This window comes from Macrotis lagotis, chromosome 1, assembly GCF_037893015.1.
Source record: "Macrotis lagotis isolate mMagLag1 chromosome 1, bilby.v1.9.chrom.fasta, whole genome shotgun sequence".
NCBI classification, from domain to species: Eukaryota; Metazoa; Chordata; class Mammalia; order Peramelemorphia; family Peramelidae; genus Macrotis; species Macrotis lagotis.
In genome coordinates, this window is record NC_133658.1 from 153,314,981 (window position 1) to 153,335,417 (window position 20,437).

Genomic DNA, 20,437 nt, shown 5'->3' on the forward strand with positions numbered 1-20,437 from the left:
CCAACCCTGCATTCCTGGGACAAATCCTACTTGGTCATAATGTATTATTCTAGTGATAACTTGAAGTCATTTTGCTAAGTTGTTTTGCTAAGATTTTATTTAAGATTTTTGCATCTGTATTCATCGGGTCTATAATTTTCTCTGTTTTAACTCTTCCTGGTTTAGGTATCAGCACCATATTGGTGTCATAGAAAGAGTTAGGCAGAGTTCCATCTTCCCCTATTTTTCCAAAGAGTTTATATAGAATTGGAACCAATTGTTCCTTAAATGTTTGATAGGATTCAATTGTGAATCCATCTGACCCTGGAGATTTTTTCTTAGGGTGTTCAATAATGGCTTGTTGAATTTCTTTTTTGGAGATAGGGTTATTTAAGTATTTAATTTCCTTTTCATTTAACCTGGGTAACTTATGTTTTTGTAAATATTCATCCATTTCATTTAGATTATCAAATTTATTGGCATAGAGTTGGGCAAAATAATTTTGAATTATTACTTTAATTTCCTCCTCATTGGTGGTGAGTTCACCTTTTTCATTTATGATACTAGCAATTTGGTTTTCTTTTTTTTTTTAAATCAAATTGACCAGAGGTTTATCAATTTTATTGGTTTTTTTCATAAATCCAGCTCTTGGTTTTATTTTCTAGTTCAATAGTTTTCTTGCTTTTGATTTTATTAATTTCTCCTTTAATTTTTCAAGTTTCTAATTTGGTATTTCACTGGGGGGGTTTTAATTTGTTCTTTCTCTATTTTTTTAGTTGCATGTTTAGTTAATTGATTTCTTCTTTCTCTAATTTATTCATATAAACATTTAAAGATATAGCATAACCCCTGAGAGCCGTCTTGAGTGAATCCCATAGGTTTTGGTATGTTATTTCATTATTGTCATTATCTAGGATAAAATAAAATAAATTCTTTTTATACTTTGTTGTTTGATACTCATTCTTTAAAATGAGGTTATTTAGTTTCCAATTAGTTTTGGGTCTATATCTCCCTGGCCCAATATTGCATGTGATTTTTATTGCATTATGATCTGAGAAAGATGTATTCACTATTTCTGCCTTTTTGCAATTTTATGTCCTAGTACATAGTCAATTTTTGTGTAAGTGCCATGTACTAAAGAAAAGAAAGCATATTCCTTTCTATCCCCATTCAATTTCCTTCATAGGTCTATCATGTCTAGGTTTTCTAGCAGTTTATTTACCTCCTTAACTTGTTTATTTTATGATTATATTTCTTAAATCTGAGAGCAGGAGATTGAGGTTCCTACTAGTAGAGTTTTGCATCTAATGTCTTCCTGTAACTCCTTCAACTTCTCTTAAGAATTTGGATGCTATACCATTGGGTGCATACATATTTAGTATTGAAATTACTTTATTGTCTATGGTACCTTTTAGGAGGATAAAGTTTCCTTCCTTATCTCTTTTAATGATAGCTATTTTTACAGCTGCTCTGTAACTGTTCACTTCAGTTGGAGCAAAATATATTTTGCTCCAGCCTTTTACCTTTATTCTATATGTATCTCTCTCTGCTTCAAATGAGTTTCTTGTAAGCAACATATTGTTGGATTCTGTTTTTTAATCCACTCTGATATGTGCTTACGTTTAAGGAAGAGTTCATCCCATTCACATTCAGAGTTAATACTCTTTATTGCCCTCCATGTTTTCTTCCCTCTGTTTGTATTTTTCCCCTTTTTCCCTTTATCCATATTCCCCTGGTATTTTGTTTCTGAATACCACCACCTTCAGTGTGTTTAACCTCCTATATCCAGCCCCCCTCCCTAAGAGCAATTCTTTCTTTTTGAATCTTAATCTTTTTTCCTTTTAAAGATTTTATTTATTTTGAGTTTTACAATTTTCCCCTAATCTTACTTCTCTCCCCCCACCCCCCACAGAAGGCAGTTTATAAGTCTTTGTTTCCATGGTATACATTGATCCAAATTGAGTGTGATGAGAGAAAAATCATATCCTTTAGGAAGAAACATAAAGTATAAGAGATAGCAAGATCAGACAATAAGATATCAGTTTTTTTCCCCCTAAATTTAAGGTCTTTGATCTTTGTTCAAAATCTACAGTTGTTTCTCTGGATACAGATGGTATTCTTCATTGCAGAGAGCCCTAAATTGTCTCTGACTGTTGCACTGATGGAATGAGAGAGTCCGTCCAGGTTGATCATCACCCCCATGTTGCTGTTAGGGTGTACAGTGGTTTTCTGGGCCTGCTCATCTCACTCAGCATCATTTCATGCAAATCCCTCTAGGTTTCCCTGAATTCCCATCCTTCCTAGTTTCTAATAGAACAATAGTGTTTCGTGATATACACACACACACACACACACACACACACACACACACACACACACACACCACAGTTTACTAAGCCATTCCCCAGTTGAAGGATATTTACTTAATTTCTAATTCTTTGCTACCACAAACAGGGCTGCTATGAATATTTTTGTACAAGTGATTTTTTACCCTTTTTCATCATCTCTTCAGGGTACAGACCCAGTAGTGTATTACTGGATCAAAGGGTATGCACATTTTTGTTGCCCTTTGGGCTTAGTTCCAAATTTTTCTCCAGAAAGGTTAGATGAGTTCACAGCTCCACCAACTTTAGTTTGCATTTTTTGTAGAAATTTCAAAAAATACATGAAAGTAAAAATTGAGACCTAAAAACATGCAGTCCTACAATCATGTCATTCACAAATCTGAAAATAGAATTACAACATATACTGTTTTTACTGGGCCAGCCAGTCTTGGTTCTTATTCTTAGAAATAGTTAGGATGCATAGAACTATTGTGCATAAAACTCAGGAAGACTTGAGTTCAAAATCTACCTGGGAAAATTACTTAACCATTATTTGTTTCAGTTTTATCTCTATGAAACAAGGATAAAAATAGCACCTAACTCCCAGGATTGTTATGAGGCGATTATGTAAAGTGCTTCACATAGTTGCTAGCACATAGTAAGCACACTGGTTACGCAGTCTATTGATGTCCCAGAGATAATTAGCAAACAGAAGCATCCTAAATCTTGGTTTTGTTTTACCAAGGGAGTTGCATTTAGGAAACAGAAGATAAGTAAGTTAGGAATAATTCTACTGTAGACTAGCTTTGAGAATGGAAATTCATTTCTGACTTACATACCATTAAGTGATCTCTTTTCTCCTCATGCTCCAAGACTTTACATATTCTCAACCTGCTGTTGTTGTTTGTTGATCTTGTTATATTGCCTAGGCTGGAAGTGTAAGAATGCTTGTGGTATAGTAGAGCTGGAATTTTAACCAAGTCTTCTAATTTCAAATTTGTCTCTACTTCTATTACCCTGGATCACTTTTTTCACTTTACCTCTTTAAGAAGAACCTGGACATTATCTTTCCATTTTGCAGCAACTAATTTATTTCTTCTGGTTTCTTTTTTAGCACAAATACCAAAATTAACATAATTCAGTTCCTCTAGTGATATATTAGCAAATATTAGGTCAACTCATTGCTTTTTAGAAAAGTATCGCACTTTTAGAGTATCAATAGTTCCCCTTGTATTTAGACAATGAAAAAAAGCTTGTCATTCTTAACAGCCTCTTCTTACTTTATTACCACTCAGCTTCCTCCTCTGCAAAAGTCAAAGGAAGATGCACAAAACTGAGGGAATGGTTATGTTTTATTTAATGGTGGGTTATAGTAGCCAAAGATTTATCACCTAATGACTAACCTATTTGTGATGAAACCCCTCTGTGCTTTACTCTGCTGGTCCTTGCAAGGCAATCTGCCTCAGAACTGTTTTTTGAAACCTTTTCAGAGAAGTAGAACTATTCAGAGCTTATAATCCATTGGAATGTAAATTAGGATCATTCCTCCTGAGATACCACTTTGAGGTGTTTTTTTTGTGAATGAATTCCAGTTTTATTTTAAATTTAAAATCATATAATTTATTAGCTTCTTGTGATTTCCTGACAATTGGAGTTAGATCTCTACAGATTTTTCATGTTGTCATATGAGGAAAGGAAAATTAGAAACCTAGAACACATTTACTTGGAAATTTTCTAGATCAGTTAATTGATCCATTAATCACCTCCTGAAAGAGAAATCTAAAAGTAAAAGCTTTAGGAATGTTGTCAAAAATCCAGAATTCTCACATTTCAAAAAAAAAATGCTACAGTTATTTGGAAAGATGCAATTAAAGTACTAAGGAACAACAGTAATCTGGAACATAATCCTCCAAAGCTTCTATTGTAAATTAGAGGAGATCTTGGAATTCAATATTCCATAAGTCAAAAGAGATAACTTACACTCAAGAATATCTTATAAAGCCAAGACTAATCTTATAAGGGGAAAAAAGGAATATAGATATTCAAACATTTCTTATAAAAAGACTAAATAGGAACTTGGAAATACAAACTCAAGAATCAAAGAAACCAAGATCATTAAATTTATCCGAAGAATAGGAAAGGTTTGTATAATAATGTAACATTAACATTCACATCCAACTTCATTTATTTATTACCTATGTGATCCTGGACTAGTTATTTAGCCTACTTCAACCTCAGTTTCCTCATCTGTAAAATGCAGATAGTAAGAATAAGAATAAGAATAAGAATAATAATACTTAGGTTGTTGTGAAGATAAAATGAGATATTATAAAGTATTTTGTAAAATATTAATTCCTATATAAAAGCTAGCTATTAGTAATAATAATAATAATATAGAAACAAATATCCTTTCAGAACTTTAATATCTTCAAAGGGTATTGAAGTTAAGAAAAAGAGGATCAAGCGATGCAGAAAGATATTTATAGATACAATGTGGATATATTTTGCTTTAATATAATTATTTGATACAAGTTATTTTTTTCTTTCCCTTTTCATTTGGGGAATAGTTGGGGATAAAGTGCTTAGCAGTATTAATTCCCCCAAAGAACCACTGAAACAATTTTTAATGTGTAGAACAGAACCTATAAAATTCAAAAGGAAAGCACAAATAGCCAGGACAGTTTTGAAAGTTAGGGAATTACTTTTTTTTTAAAGGTAACTCAGTTTCATATACAGTCATCTGATACACACACACATACCACGTAAAAATGGTTTTTTTGATTGGTTAAATTCATAATATAATATTTAAAAATCAATTGCCTCCCAGCGTCACAATTAAGAATTTTTTAATAGCCCTATATTCATTTCATAACCACTTTGCTTCCACTTCTTATGTTTTTGCCATCTCTAGATCTAACATACTTACTTGATTTTTTAAAAATATACACCTTTTATTTTTATTTCACATTTCCGAATAAACCTTCCATCTCATCTACCGATCATCCTTTATAACAAAAAATTTTTAAAAAGAAGGGGGGAAGCAGTTCATTAAAACTGACCAGTATGCCAATTGTATCTGACATCATTTTGAATATTGTACATTTGTAGTTTCCTATCTCCCTTAAATGGAAGGATTTGCATTTTATCAACTTTTATTTAGGTCTAATATTGGTTATTATAATTATACTGTATTTAGTTTTGCTTTATTATTCTTTATTTTTATATTGTTGTGGGCATGAATATTGTTTACCTAGTTTTGCTTACTAATTTACTCATAGATGTCTGTCCAATACTTCTCTGAATTCTTGCTGAACTAATTTTGTTGTAGTTTTTAATATTTTTTCTACAAGTCATCTTTATTTTAGGAGTTTCATAATCTGCATTTGTTGATTGTTTAAAAACAAATGAAATAAAGAAATTTATTATGTTGCTTTTTTAGGAAAAGATCTTTCGTCTCGGAGTAAAACAGATCTGGATTGCATTTTTGGGAAAAGGCAAAAGAGTGAGATTTCTAAGGTAATTGAAATTACACTACATGTAATTGGATCATCTGTGTCTTGTCCCTCAGGATTTGATTTGCAGTTTTTCCTAAAGATGTGACATTTTTTTTTCTGTTCCTGACCTTAGGGTTCAGGAGGGTAAGGAAATTTTTATTCTAAATTCTTTTTAGAAAAGACTCTACCCAAATGTCATCATTATCTTCCTCCTTAGTATGTACATATTGTCTTCTTCAAAATACTCCTGGAATGTGATTTTACCTCTGCTTTGACTGGTTCATTGAAACTCATAGAGAAATTCTTTTTGTTAACATAATCAGAATGAGAAGAACATACCCCCCCCCCCAACCATACACAGTGCTAGAATATTGTGTAGAGCAGTACTACAGTAGCAGTTCAACTTATTGTAACTAGACTGCAAATCATTTGTTGGAAATGATCCCTGGTGGGAAGATAGAGACCATCCCTATGGTCCAGTCCAGTGTATTCCTACACAGACTTTAAAACTTTTTGTAAAGTTTGGGATCTAATTGTTTTAGAAATCCTGAAGGATTTTGAAGGGATATTTTCTTCCCTTCTTTGACTTTGAAAGTTTTGTTGTTGAAGAATGGCCTAGACTATAACCAAGCTACAACCTAAGTGGCATCTTTAACTCCATTAAAAAAATAATCTGAAGCCCATCATGTAATGCAGTTGTTCCTTCACTGAATCTTGACAGGTACTTTTGATGCTCTTAAAACAACCTGAAGTGTTTATCTGTTTGTTTTATTTTCATATTTTATTATAGGGGAAGATAAGGTGACATAAATTTTATATAAGATATTAAGTGTTTATTATTTACTTTTAAGATCCTCTTGAAGGTCTAAATTACCAGTTAGAAATATCAAATTAGAGGATATCAAATGTAATTTGGAGCAAAGAGATCTTGATGAGTTTTGCAGTCTAGAAATCACTTTCATCATAGCTTTATACAGAACGAAGTTAACATGGTTGGTTTTGGATCAATTATAAAGGCATGGGCTTTCAGAGGTGTGTGTGTTGATTATTTAAAGTTTATTCTATATATGGCTTGCTTTGTTTGTATTTGTTTGTATAATGCCTATATTGGATTCTTTTTTTCTTACTTTATTTTATTTTTTCCCGGTTACATATAAAAACAAGCTTTAACATTCATTTTTTAAAACTTTGAGTTTTGAATTCTTTTCCTCCTTCCCACCCTCTTTCCCCCCTCATTGAGATAGCAGGTTATTTGATATAGGTTAAAAATGTGTATTCGTGCCAAACATTACTATAAAAGTCATGTTGTGAAAGTAAAAATGGCATCCCCACTTCAAAAAAAGGAATCACAAGAAAAACAAAGTTAAAAAAACAACATACTTCAATCTGTATTCAGACATCAACAGCTCTGTCTTTGGGAATGAATAGTATTGTTTATAATAAGTCCTTCAGTCTTGTCTTGGGTCACAGCATTGCTGAGAATAGGCAAATCATTCAAAGTTAATCATCCTACAATATTACTGTTACTTTGTATATATATTTTTCCCATTGCATCTGCTTATATAAGTTTTTCCAGGGTCTACTGAAAGCATCCTGTGCATCATTTCTTATAGCAGAATAGCATTCCATCATTATCATGTACCACGATTTGTTCAGCCATACCCCAGCTGATAGGTATCTCTCAATTTCCAGTTCCTTGACACCAGAAAAGAGCCGCTATAAATATCCTTATATATGTGTGAGTTCTTTTCTTACTGTTTTTTATCTCTTCTGGAATATAGACCTGGTGGTGGCATTACCAGGTAAGAAGTTCTATAACTTTTGTGCATTATTCCAAATTGTTCTACACAATTGAATCATTTTAAAACTCCTCCAATAGTGTATTAGTGTTTCATTTTTCTTACATCTCCTCCAGTATTTGTTATATTTCTTTCTGTCTTAATAACCAACCCAATAGATATAAGTTGTACCTCAGAATTTTTCTAGTGTGCATTTCTAACAATCAGTAGTGAATTAGGGCACTTTTTTTAATGTGACTATAGATAGCATTGATAACCTCATCTGAAAACTGTTCATATCATTTGATCATTTAGCAGTTGGGGAATGACTTTCATTTTTTATAAATTGGCTCAGTTCTCTCTATGTTTGAGGAATGAAAATCTTTATTAGAGAAACTTGTTCCAATATTTTTTCCCCACAGTTAAAATTGCTAACTGTATTTCTCTCCATTCTGTTCTCCCCTTCCCCATTTATTCTGTTCTCTCTCCTTTTACCCTGTTCCTCCTCAAAAGTGTTTTGCATCTGACTACTGCCTCCTAAAATCTGTCCTTCTATTACCTTTCTCTCATCCCCCATCATCCCATTCCCCTCCTACTTTCCTCTATACCCAATGAATGTCTATATTATCCCTTCATATTTAACTTCCACCTGTGCCTTGTCTGTTATCTGCTTCTTCAAACTACCCTGTAAATGAGAAAGTTCACATGACAGAGCTGAGGTTCAAAAGCATAAGTGAAGTCCAATTTACTTTTATTTCACCTCACTACAAATAAGAGACAAGACAGCCATACTGTGGAACAGTAAGGCAACAGGGTGCACTGGGCAGTAAATGACCAAGTGCAAAATAATCTAATACAAGCTAGAATTGTTGTTGAAGTCTTTTATTAGGTTTTTTTCATACACGTGCACACACACACTATTATATACATATATATGTATGTTATAAATATACACATACTCTATCTTATCCAATGATATTATATATAAAATAAGACAATTAAGCAAACAATAATAAGTACATTAATCTAATTAAAGGCCCTACCTGCAAGATCTGCATGGTGGTACAAAGATATTTGATTGTTTTATTTATTTATTTTTGTGCGTATGTGCATGCACACACACACACATACATATATATATATATATGCACACACACACATATATTGTGAAAGTAATAATAATTTCTCGAAATTTTATTGTGATGGATGATTAATTTCATTTAGAGAATACTAGACTGCAGATTAGATCATCTTGCCTTACTAATTAGAAATTAAGCCCCTGGTGTGTTAATCATAAAATCTAGTAGAAACTATGCTCAGAATGTGAGAACATCCTCTCAGGAAGAATCTAGAGAAGAGTTCAGGAAGAGGTACAAAAAATGATAATCTTTGTAGAACAATTTCAGTTAAAGATATTGTGCAAATTCCTATGCACTGGTCACTAAGGATGTTAAGGATTTTCCCATTTCCCAAATGATATAAGAATCCCCACTTTGTTATCATCATGGGATGGTCTGCATTACCAGAGAATAAAAATTCATATCTAATCTACATTTTCCTGCTATGTTTGTTTTAACATTCTTAATAATTTTAGGCTTCACAATACACACACATAAATTTTAGGGTTCACAATACACATCCATAGATATATACATATTTTGTGTGTGTATGTGTGCACACATGTGCACATGCATGCACGCCTTTGGGAACTTACAATTAATTCTCCTATAAGCATAATAAAAGCTCAGGAGTAAGAAGGTCAGAGGCACTCAGGTGACTCCTAAAAGACTTCCTTGGCATAATGGAACCATAGTTGATCTCTGGGGAAGACATATAAGGATTCTGAAAGACTGAAATGAATAGAAAGGACATTCCCAGCATGAGTGCTAGTAATGCTGAATTAGGAAGCAAGGAACAGACTGGTTTTTGGCTGGAACATAGACAGCTAGCCTTGGAGTCAGGAAAATCTGAGTTCAAATCTGGTCTCAGACACTTAATAATTACCTAGCTGTGTGACTTTGGTCAAGTCACTTTAACCCCATTGTCTTGCAACCCTCTTTCTGCCCCCCCCCCAAAAAAAAAGTTATTTGTGTGAAAAAAGACTGGTTAGATGTGTTAGAGTCAATTGTGGAGGGCCTTAAATGCCAGGCTACTGAGTTTTATTTTTTGCCTTGAGGCAATAGGGAATCACTAAAGGATTTTGAGCATGAAAGTGACATGGTTTGAACCAATGCTTCAGCGAGATTATGTTGGTAGCTGTGCAGAGAGTGGGTTGAAGAAGAGGAGAGTAGAAATAGGACGTTAAGATGAGAAATGATCAGGACTCAAACTAAGATAATGGTAGTATGGGTGGAAATACGGGAAATAAGGGAAGAGAAGTTATGGAGATAGATTCCACAGGATTTAGCAAAGAAAAAAGAAACAGAAGAGGAGTTTAAGATAAAAATGTCTCAGACCTGGGTCAGAGTAATGATACAGTAGCATTGGAGGCTCTGAAGTTAATCTAGCTCTCAGAGCCTCATTTTCTTCTTTCATCCATTCTTTCTTCCTTCAAAAAGTTCAGGGACTTATAAGGAAAAATTCTGTAGTGGATCTAATTCTTTTTTATTTATTTATTATATAAATATTTTGTTTTCCAATTATATACTGTGGTTTCTGCCTATCATTTTTTGGTAAGATTTTGAATTTTACATTTTTCCTTCCACCCTCCCTTCCCTCCCCCCACCCCACCCCCACAGAAGGCAATCACATAATCTTTACATTGTTTCCATGCTATGCATTGATCAAAATTTAATATATTGAGAGAAAAAAAAATGTTGTTGAGGAAGAAATAAAATACTAGAGGTAGCAAAATTATGTAGTGCATAAGAAGTCTCAAAAGAGTCTATGAATTGGACTCAGATCCAAAAACTCATTGAAGAGCTTAAAAAGAATTAAAAACCAAAGAAAAGAGAAAGGAAAAAAAATGGAAAAAAGAAATGAGTCATGAACTGATCAAAGAAATCAACTCCTTTACTTTTTGCTTTGTAATTTTTTTATTACATAAATATTTTGTTTTCCAATTATATACAATAGTAGCTTTTCCTTTCATTTTTTGTAAGGTTTTAAATTTTACAATTTTTCCCCCACTCTCCCTTCCCTCCCCTCCACAGAAGGCAATAATCTGATAATCTTTACATTGTTTCCATGCTATGTATTCATCAAAATTCAATGTGTTGAGAGAAAAAACATGTCCTTGAGGAAGAAATAAAATATTAGAGATAGCAAAATTATGTAGCACATAAGGCAACTTTTTTTAAAAATTCAAAACACAGTCTTTGGTCTTTGTTTAACCTCCATAGTTCTTTCTCTGAATACAGATGATATTCTCAATTGTTGATACCCTAAAATTGTCCCTGATTATTGCACTGATGGAATGAGCAAGTCCCTTGAGGTTGATCATCACCTATTGTTGCTAGTGGGTGTACAATGTTCTGGTTCTGCTCATCTTGCTCAGCATCAATTCATGCTAGTCTTGCCAGGCTTCTCCGAAATTCCATCCTTCCTGGTTTCTAATAGAACAATAATGCTCACATTCATATACCGCAATTTGTTTAGCCATTCTCCAACTGATAAACAGCCCCTCGATTTCCAGTTCTTTTCTGTCACAAATAGAGCTGCTATGAATATTTTTGTACATATGAGGTTTTTACCCTTTTTCATGATATCATCAGTATACAGACCCAGTAGAGACATTGCTGGATCAAAGGGTATACACATTTTTATTGCTCTTTAGGCATAATTCCAAATTGCTCTCCAGAAATGTTGGATCAGTTCACAACTCCACCAGCAGTGCATTAGTGTCCCAGACTTCCCACTTCCCTTCCAACATTGATCATTGTCCTCTCTGGTCATATTGGCCAGTCTGAGAGGTGAGAGGTAGTACCTCAGGGATGCTTATTAATTTGCATTTCTCTAATAATGATTTAGAAAAATTTTTCATATAACTATGAATCTTTGATTTCCTCATAATAGAGGATAGAAAATTTTATAATATAGGATAGTTGCTTGTTTATCTAGCATGGTAGTGATATGGTAATAAGATGAATTTTGTAAACAGAAGTTTACTCTTTCTGTCCCAGAGCTTTAAAAAACTTAACCATCTATTTTTTTTCTATTATATAATAGAGGTTCAGTTTGACATGACTCCTAGGTGTTAGAAAAACAGATTTCAAAGGAGAAAAAATTGGTAGATTCTTTTTGATTAAAATTGATTAGGGGGAAAAAAAACTGAAGAGGGAATAAAAAACTCAAGAATGAAATTCTGAAACCAAAAAAGAAAACAGTTTTATTGAGAGAACACAGAAGTTATCCAGTGGGAGACCAAGTGTTGATGTACAAAAAACTCTCTTAGTTACACTTATGTTTTTATATGTACAGAAGTTGGAGGCAAAGACAAATAACAAGATAAATGCATAAGCCTATTATAGTGTTACAAGTATAGAATGAGGAATGCTAATACTAAGTTATTAAGGGTTTTTTTGTTTGTTTTTGCAAGGCAGTGGAGTTAAATGACACAGCTAAGTAATTATCTGGCCTGAGGATGGATTTGAACTGAGGTCCTCTTGTCTCTAGAGCCAGTGCTTTGTCCACTGTGCCACCTCACTGCCCCACACAGCTAGCTTTTAGGGCAAAATTCAAACCTACATTTTCTCCACTCTGAGAACAATCTTCTTTGCCACAATACTTCCATTCTTGACCTCTGAGGACCTATGATATTCCTCTGTGAATCTAGGGAATACATAATGTTGTATATACTGTCAATCTCTATCAGTTGTTATATTGTATTTGCTACAAGAGAAGGAAGAAGGGTCTTGGAAAGGGACTAGAGTAAGAAACAAAGGGTCGATTGTAGCTTCAGAAATGATGAGAATTGACTACTAATGCAAGTTAATGACAGAGACAACCTGACTACTGCCTTCATCTCAATTGATTTTCCCTTATTTTCTTTTTTTCTCAGTTCTTTGTCTTAGGTGTCTTCCCTTTTCACGTTCACTCTTTCTATTCTCTTCATCTTCTCTCTAAAGCTTTTATTTAATTATAGGTGAGACAAGACTTTTATTTATTGTGTTTATTAATTTTGGATTTTGTTCCCTGTTATTTTGAAATTTTATTTATTTTATTGCTTTAGAAAAAACATTGTTGTTACTTTTTATTTGTATATAGTCATTTTTTCTGTGAATTAGTGGTCCTCATTAGTGTTAATAATATCTGAATGACTCAGACAAACTAATAGAGTAAAAAGCATTCCACAGATTCAGTTCTTTTTATCTAACTGCTTTCCAAGTACCTATAAGAAATGCTATTACCATTTATGTGCATAACTGTGAAATGGATATGATATGGGTGTCTGAGCATCCTTAGAAATTTATTAGAAAAAGAACTTTACTTGGGGCCTACAAAGTTGTGTTTCTCTTTGTCTTGAAATACTCTCTCATCTTTCAGATTTCTTCCTGTTCTTAAAAGTCTCTGTTAAAGCCCACTTTTTATGATTCCTTGTGACTTTAAAATGTTATGATTTTCTCCATGAAGCCATTCTCAGAGAAATGGTGGCACACATTCATCTTTTTCTTCTGATTCCTCCAGCATTTATTATCTATACTGCACCAGTTAGTACTTGATTGCCTATTACCTTGCTGTTGTTTGTTTATTCCAGAAACCATTGCATTTGAAGCATTGAAACAATGCTATTATATTGATAGTAGGCAGTATTCATAAGAATGATAAAAGATCTAAGTTATAGGCAGTTCTTCACTGTATCTTGCTTTTAAGCAAAGATATATTTCTGAAAAGGAACATATAAATTGAATTTCTATAAATCTAACCTTGTTTAAAGAAATTCTACAATAAGTCTTTCTGCAAAACAAAGAATCCTTTTGAAACAAAGCCACTTTCTAATTTATCTTGTATAATTTGAATTGCCCATATATATTGGGTTTCATTAAATTGAGGTCCACCTATTATAACATCCCTCAAGATAATTGTTCTTGAGAAATCTTTTAGTTATTAGTTACAAGATCTTATAGCCAAGGGAAGTGGGTCTTTTAAACAGATTAATTTGAAAAAAACCTCTTTTTTGGCTCCTATTCTCTGTTGTAAAGGATACAGCTTGGCTTTTATATTCCCTTGACCTTTCACAGCAACATTGAAATCCTTCCAAGCTTTCCTGCACATTGCTCAGAGTAATGATAGTGGATGCTGGCCTGAATTGACATTACATTTCTCATTTCCAAGGTAGAATTTACTGTTAGCAGTCAAGTGATTTCATGTCTTAAGAATTTCAGAAACTGTGGGAGTCTAAGATGTTGAAACAGCAACACCTGTGGGTGCCTCTGTATTTAAGGTTGCTTTTGTTATTGACTCTATCATCTACATCTGGTTTTTAAGAAGCCTCGGAAGTGGATTGCATGTTTTCTTGGCTAAAACTCTTTTTTATATTTAGTTACTTGCTGCTTAATGCCACAGTCTCTGATTGTAGTTCTGCTTTTCAAATGTGTTTTCATGGTACATTGATTTTAATTAAGCTTATTGGATACTGTATCAGAGAAATGAATTTGTTGACCTGATAAATTAATAGAGATTTGATCCCTCCTCATTGCACAGATTTAGGACTTGACCAAGAATCTTCCAAGACTTGTCAAACTTGAAGACTGTTCCCACTTCTGGTGATTCACTTGGGCAAAAATGATAGTGTCAGAAGGAATCTATAAAGTCAGGTCAACAAATCTCTGCTTCAGGCTCTCTTAGAAAGGAAGAAAGAATTTTCAAACTACACCATTTCTCTGATATAGTACCCAGTAAGCTTAATTAAAATCAGTGTGCCATGTTAACATATTTGAAAAGCAAGAACCACAATCAGAGACCTTGGCATTAAGTAACAAATAGCTTAAACATGCAAACTGCTGACTGGAGGCAAGTGCTTCAAAAGAAAGACACATATAAACAACTGGTTATAAAGGTGCATTCTAAGAACAAGATTTAGATTTCTGAACCACAGTATAAAATAGAAGAAGGAAAAACATGGCTTGGGGAGAGTATACCTAACAAATTTATGAGTATGCATTTGCCTGAAGGGTATTGCAAATATAAACTGTATAAACTTTAAGATTTGGGATGAAGTTAGGTGGACAACTATATATAGTTACATGCACATATAGCCACCAATTTAGATATCCTTAGAGAGTAGCTACAGTGCCAAAAAAAAGTGAGAAAAGATCTAAACTACAGGCAGTCCTTCACTGTATTGTACATTAGGTAGAAAATGTGTTACTGGAAAGTGACATATAAATGGAAATTAATTATCTAATCATATTTAAAGAAATACAACAATCAATCTTTCTGGGAAGAGGTGCCTAGAAATTCATGTAAAATGGAGTCCTGTGGCCTCACATCTATAAACAGATGCACAAAGTATGGGTAACAAGCAGGAGGAATTAGAGAACCTATTTCAAGGAAGCAAATTTGATATTAAATGTGTCATTGAAATATGGTGTCATAAGACCTATGGCTAGAATGTTATAATTCATTCCAAAGGAGCAAAATATATAAAAGCCAAGGGATGGGTTATACTCAAGTGAAGAAAGTTAATACTTGAGGAGCTTGCATATTGGAAAAAATTTGGATGAATGTCACTGGAGTCTGAATCAGAAGCTATGTTGTCCCCAGAGTAGTTTAGACCACCTAAACAAACAAGAAAGAAATCAGCATCTGGGAAACAAATTATAAAATTGTCATAGAGTTTTGTTATATTAGCAGTAGGGAACTCAAATCATCTGGATAGTTTCTGGATCACCCTTAATTAAAATATAAGCTATCAAAAGATGGAGAAATCAATGGGAGGAGCTTTTGTTCTAGACATGACTCTCAGCAGGAAGAGACAATTTCTTCTCCTTTATTACAAACTGCCTATTAGAAATTACCTCTTGGATGTCTCTTGGGCATCCAATTCACTATGTGCTGCAACTGAACTCATATTTCCTCCCCAAACCATAATTTCTCCAAATGTCCTCATTTCTGTTTATACTACCACTGGTGTACTAGTCAACTAAGGTTAGCAACTTGGGGTACCACTTTGAATCTTTGGTTTCCCCAGCATTTTTATTTGTTTGCCAAATGTTGTGAGCTCCACTTCCATTTTCCTCAGATTTTTTTCCCTTCTTGGTACCTTGACCCTTTTCATGTCTCCCCTGGCCTGTTGTAATAGCCTCCTAATTACTTTTCTTTTCTTCAGTCTCTTCTCTGTGGATCCATTCTCCACACAGCTGCCAGAATGATAGTCCTAAAACACAAGTCAAGTGCGTGCCTGAGCGCATGTGCACACACACACACACACACACACACACACTCTCAGTCTCACACACACACACACACACACACACACACACACACACAGCCTCCTTAGTCTGGTATCAAAGGTCCACCATATGGCTCCCACCTACCATCCCAGTCTTCATATTCTTTATCCTCTTGCCCTCTTTGTTCAGTTTTCTTCTGTTGACTTCCCCATTTTTTACATCCATCCTTTTTCAAAAGTTGTTTCTCCTGTCTAGAATGCGATCTCTCATCACTTCTTCCTTGTAGAATCATTACCTTTTTTTCCAGGGATAGCTCTGGTGTTTATTTTCTTTTCCTTTTCCATCTTCCCTGTATGACTCACCCCTCCCCTCTTTTCTTATTTTATCTGTGTTTTGTATTTATTGATATTCATGTTGTATTCTTATTTGGTTTCTACTTTCTGTAGCAAAGAGAATGATCTTTAGAATGACAGAACAAAAATAGTCTGACTAGGGAGCTGATTGTAATATAATGACAGAGAACTCATAAGAAAGCAACTAGTTATTTTTTTGAGTTCAAGAATATTTTGGACTTAATCTAGGATCACTAGACTAGTACATCAGTTTCCCTATAGCTATAGTTTATTTAGATTTTAGCAAAACATTTAGCAGTCTGTCATACTTTTCTTATGGAAAAGATGGAAAGATATCAGTTAACAATTTATTTGTTTAGTTAGGTGAATTTGAATGGCCAAATGAAAGAAGAGTCATTACTCAATTTGGAAAGAGCCACAGAAACATCTTGAACAGAGAGACTGTAAGGAGGGAGACTAATAGGAAGCTGATTTACTTGTCCAAGTGAGATGAAATAATGACTTCCTCTTAGGTGGTAGCAGTGCTAGTGAAGAAAAGGAAAATGTGATAAATGTTTAGGGAGTAGAATCAATATGACTCGACAGATGATCTCATATAGCAGATGGGAGAGGGAGAAAGGTTGAGGAAATTTGACATTATGAACCTGGGGGACTTGAAGGATATTGGTACCCTCAAAACTGATAGGCAAGTTTTGAGAAAGGCTAGATTTATAAGGAGAAGTATAGGTATAGTTTTGAACATTTTGAGTTTGAGACATCCATATGACATCTGATGTTTTATCCTTCATTCTTTTTTTTAGGTTTTTGCAAGGCAAATGGGGTTAAGTGGCTTGCCCAAGGCCACACAGCTAGGTAATGATTAAGTGTCTGAGACTGGATTTGAACCCAGGTACTCCTGACTCCAGGGCCCATGCTTTATCCACTACACCACCTAGATGCCCTTTATCCTTCATTCTTGAAAAAAGAAGACCATGACATCAGGGAGGTGATGCCATGATAAGCACATGAATTAGATTTGAGTGAGGTGGTTTGAGGGAGGACTTAGCAAAGTCACTAGCCTCACTTTCTCCTCCAGAGTCGTCTAGGGTCCAGTGGTCAGATATGAATCAGGATGACTGGAGGTGGTTCTGGGTGTGAGTCAATCAGGGTTAAGTAACTGGCCTAAGCCCAGCCAGTATGAATCAAGTGTTTGAGGCTGGATTCGAACTCCTGTCCTCCTAAATTCAAGGCCATTGCTCTATCCACCATGCCATCTAGGCTACCCAGTGATGTCCAACAGACTATTCATGACCCAGGACAATCAATGGGCAAGCATTTATTAATCACTGACTGTATGTACATTTTGTTAGGGACTTTAGAGACAGACAATAAATGAAACTGCCCTTACCCTTAAGGAACTTACATTCTATCAAGGATGATATATATCTATATCCAGAATAAAGACAAAATAAATAATAGGTAGTTATGGAAGGAAGGCATAGCTGATGAATACTAAGGTGATTAAAGAAAGAAGTCATTGGCAGATGAAAAGTGAGAGGATCAGAGAAAATTTCTTGTGGAAGTTGGTTCTTGTTCTGCATTCTGAAGGAAAGTAAGGGATTCTGTAATGTAGAAGAGAAGATTTAGGGATTTAGGAGTATAAAGTCAGGAATAGTGCCATGTGTGACAAACTGGGGGAAGGACTACAGAAGGACTACAGAATCTGTACAGTGTACAGATTGCACACTGTACAATAATGTACAGTGAGATCAGAAAGATAGATTATAAAGAACCTCTAAAGTTTATTGAATAGGAGAGAGGTGTGTTCTGAATGAAACTTAGAGAAAAATCACATTTGGCAGCTGTGTAAGGGATTGATCATAGAGTCTTAAGGTAGGGAGACCAATTAGAATGCTATTGGAAAAGCTCAAACAAGAAGTGATGAGAGCCTTGTGAAGGGAACTAAACTCAGAATTTAGGCTTTATATATTGATCTAGGAATTATCTGCTTTAGAGACAATGGTTGAACAACTGACATGGATTTGGTAGGCTCTCTGAGAAATTGTAGAGATAAGAACCATGAACAGAGCCTTGGAGAATACCCATAGTTGGGAAATGGGATGGGGACAGTCATCCAGTATAGGATATTAAGATTGCATAGTTTGAGAAATAAGAGAACTTTGAAGAAGCAGTGCCATGCAAGTCCATGTAGTAGAGTCTCCCAAATTTGGCATAGCTAACAGTACCAAATACTGCAGAGAAATTAAGAAAGAAAGCCGTTAAAGGGTTTATTTGGCAATCAGATTATTAGTCATTTTGGAGAGAGTACTTTCTGTTGAATTGAAAGATAAGATTTATGAGTTATTATTGTGAAGTTTTATACTTGGGTTTGAAAAAATCAACTCTTCAGGCATAAGATAGGGAAGGCAGTTCATCCAGAAAAGTGTCTAGGGACTTTTCCTGGATTACCAGTTTAATGTGAATGAATAATTTGAGCCAAAAAAGCTAATATAATCTTGTGCCACATTAAGAGATATTAACCAGCGCAGTGATTGACCTCTTACACTTTATATTATTTAGATCACATCTGAAGTATTATGTTCAGGTTTAGATACCACATTTTAGGAGGGACATTGTTAAGTTAGAGAGTATCCAGACAATCAGGATGGCAGAGACCTCTAGAACATGTTATATAAGATTAAAGGAACTGGGGGAATATTAGGGATAGAGAGGTATGATTCAGAAACTGATAGTTCCATTCAAGTATTTGAAGACTATCATATGAAAAAGGTCTCTGAGGTCTCTTCCAAGTCTTGAGATGCTGTGATTATAATATTAAGATAATTAGTCAGAGCCACTTTCTTTGAGATAAATCATTAAATTACACCTCCTCATATCCTTGTGGTAAAATGTAGCCCTTTTCTGACAGCTGCCTTATCTCAGTACATTAAATACTTTCTTAAATCCTGGAACTAAACTAGTGTCCTAGAACTAAACTGTTGAAACCAAAAATATACCCTGACTATTGAATCAGTTTTAGGCCTTGAACTTCAAAACTAAAAGATTATACTGCTAAATTCTGGTATTTGAAGCAGTTAGACCAGGATGAAAAGGTTATTTTCTGCTTCTCTGTGGGCCTGAAAATTAAAGATATGGATAGAGCGTTATTTTCCAGTATACAAAGGTAGAATAATTAATGTGTTCCTATAGAGGGAACAGTAAATTAGAGTAGGTCCAGAAAACATGAGAATTAGGCAAAGAGGATTCTGATTCCAGCTTTATGACAAAATTCTAATTTTAGTCTAGTCACTCTAATTCTTTTTTTTTCTAATTTATATTAGGTTTTTTTTTAGGATCTTTAAGTCATTTTTTGCTGTCAGGTTTTGACTTAATGCTGCCTTAATTCAATTCCATTCAAGGTACTACTTTTTATTAGGTTTCTGAGATACAGGGATTCCTTTCTTTTCTCTTCCTTATTTTATACCTTGGCCATATAATTTCCTGTCATCTCCACCAGAGGGTGTGCAATGGTTACGAGCAAAAGGTATAAAGCTCACTTTAATATTTTCTTAGCAACTCTAGTAAAGATTAGAAGAGAATATAAAAATGAATTTTTAATGATACTTCATTGATAATTAATAATAAAACTTTGGGGAAGTGTTTTATCCAAATTCACTTTAGTTCTTAGACATATTCATTGCTGCTAAGGAATTTCTCAGATTTGAAGAGACATTTGATTTTCTAAATGTAATTCCAATTCTTCTTAAACCAGTAGTGTTCAATATTTTGTGAACTACCTCCTTCCCTCATTAATTTATTTTTGTTCCCCCTTTTGTCCACATCTAGTGAGAAACTAAAAGGAATATTTTGTTTATATAATAGGATTTATACAGTCACAACACTCCTTGAGTAGTACATTAGCACCTCTCTTGTTTTATGGGAAATAGATGCTCAATATGGAAACTCAATTATTGACTGTCTATAGAGTACTGTCCTCTCAATTGAAATGAAAAGCCATTTTTTAGGAATTTGATGAAGATTTAGTAAGAATTCTCTATATGCATAGTACTGTCAGGTGCTGGTGGGTTTAAAATGATAAAGAAAAAATGTTCTCTGCCCTTGTCAAGTTTACAATTTAGTGGGGATAATATGACACAAATGTAAATAACTAATGCAGCTAAAAACAAAAATAACTAA

At 34.1% G+C, this 20,437-nt stretch overlaps 1 protein-coding gene across 3 annotated transcripts in view; it reads left to right on the plus strand.

Moving 5' to 3' along the window:
- PINX1 (PIN2 (TERF1) interacting telomerase inhibitor 1) overlaps positions 1–20,437 on the plus strand; it is a 119,375-nt gene that overhangs the window by 36,003 nt on the left and 62,935 nt on the right. For all 3 annotated transcript variants that reach the window (XM_074209178.1, XM_074209179.1, XM_074209180.1), the window contains one exon: positions 5,743–5,819. In XM_074209178.1, the coding sequence (XP_074065279.1) occupies positions 5,743–5,819 (77 nt within the window). The remainder of the gene's footprint in view (positions 1–5,742; positions 5,820–20,437) is intronic.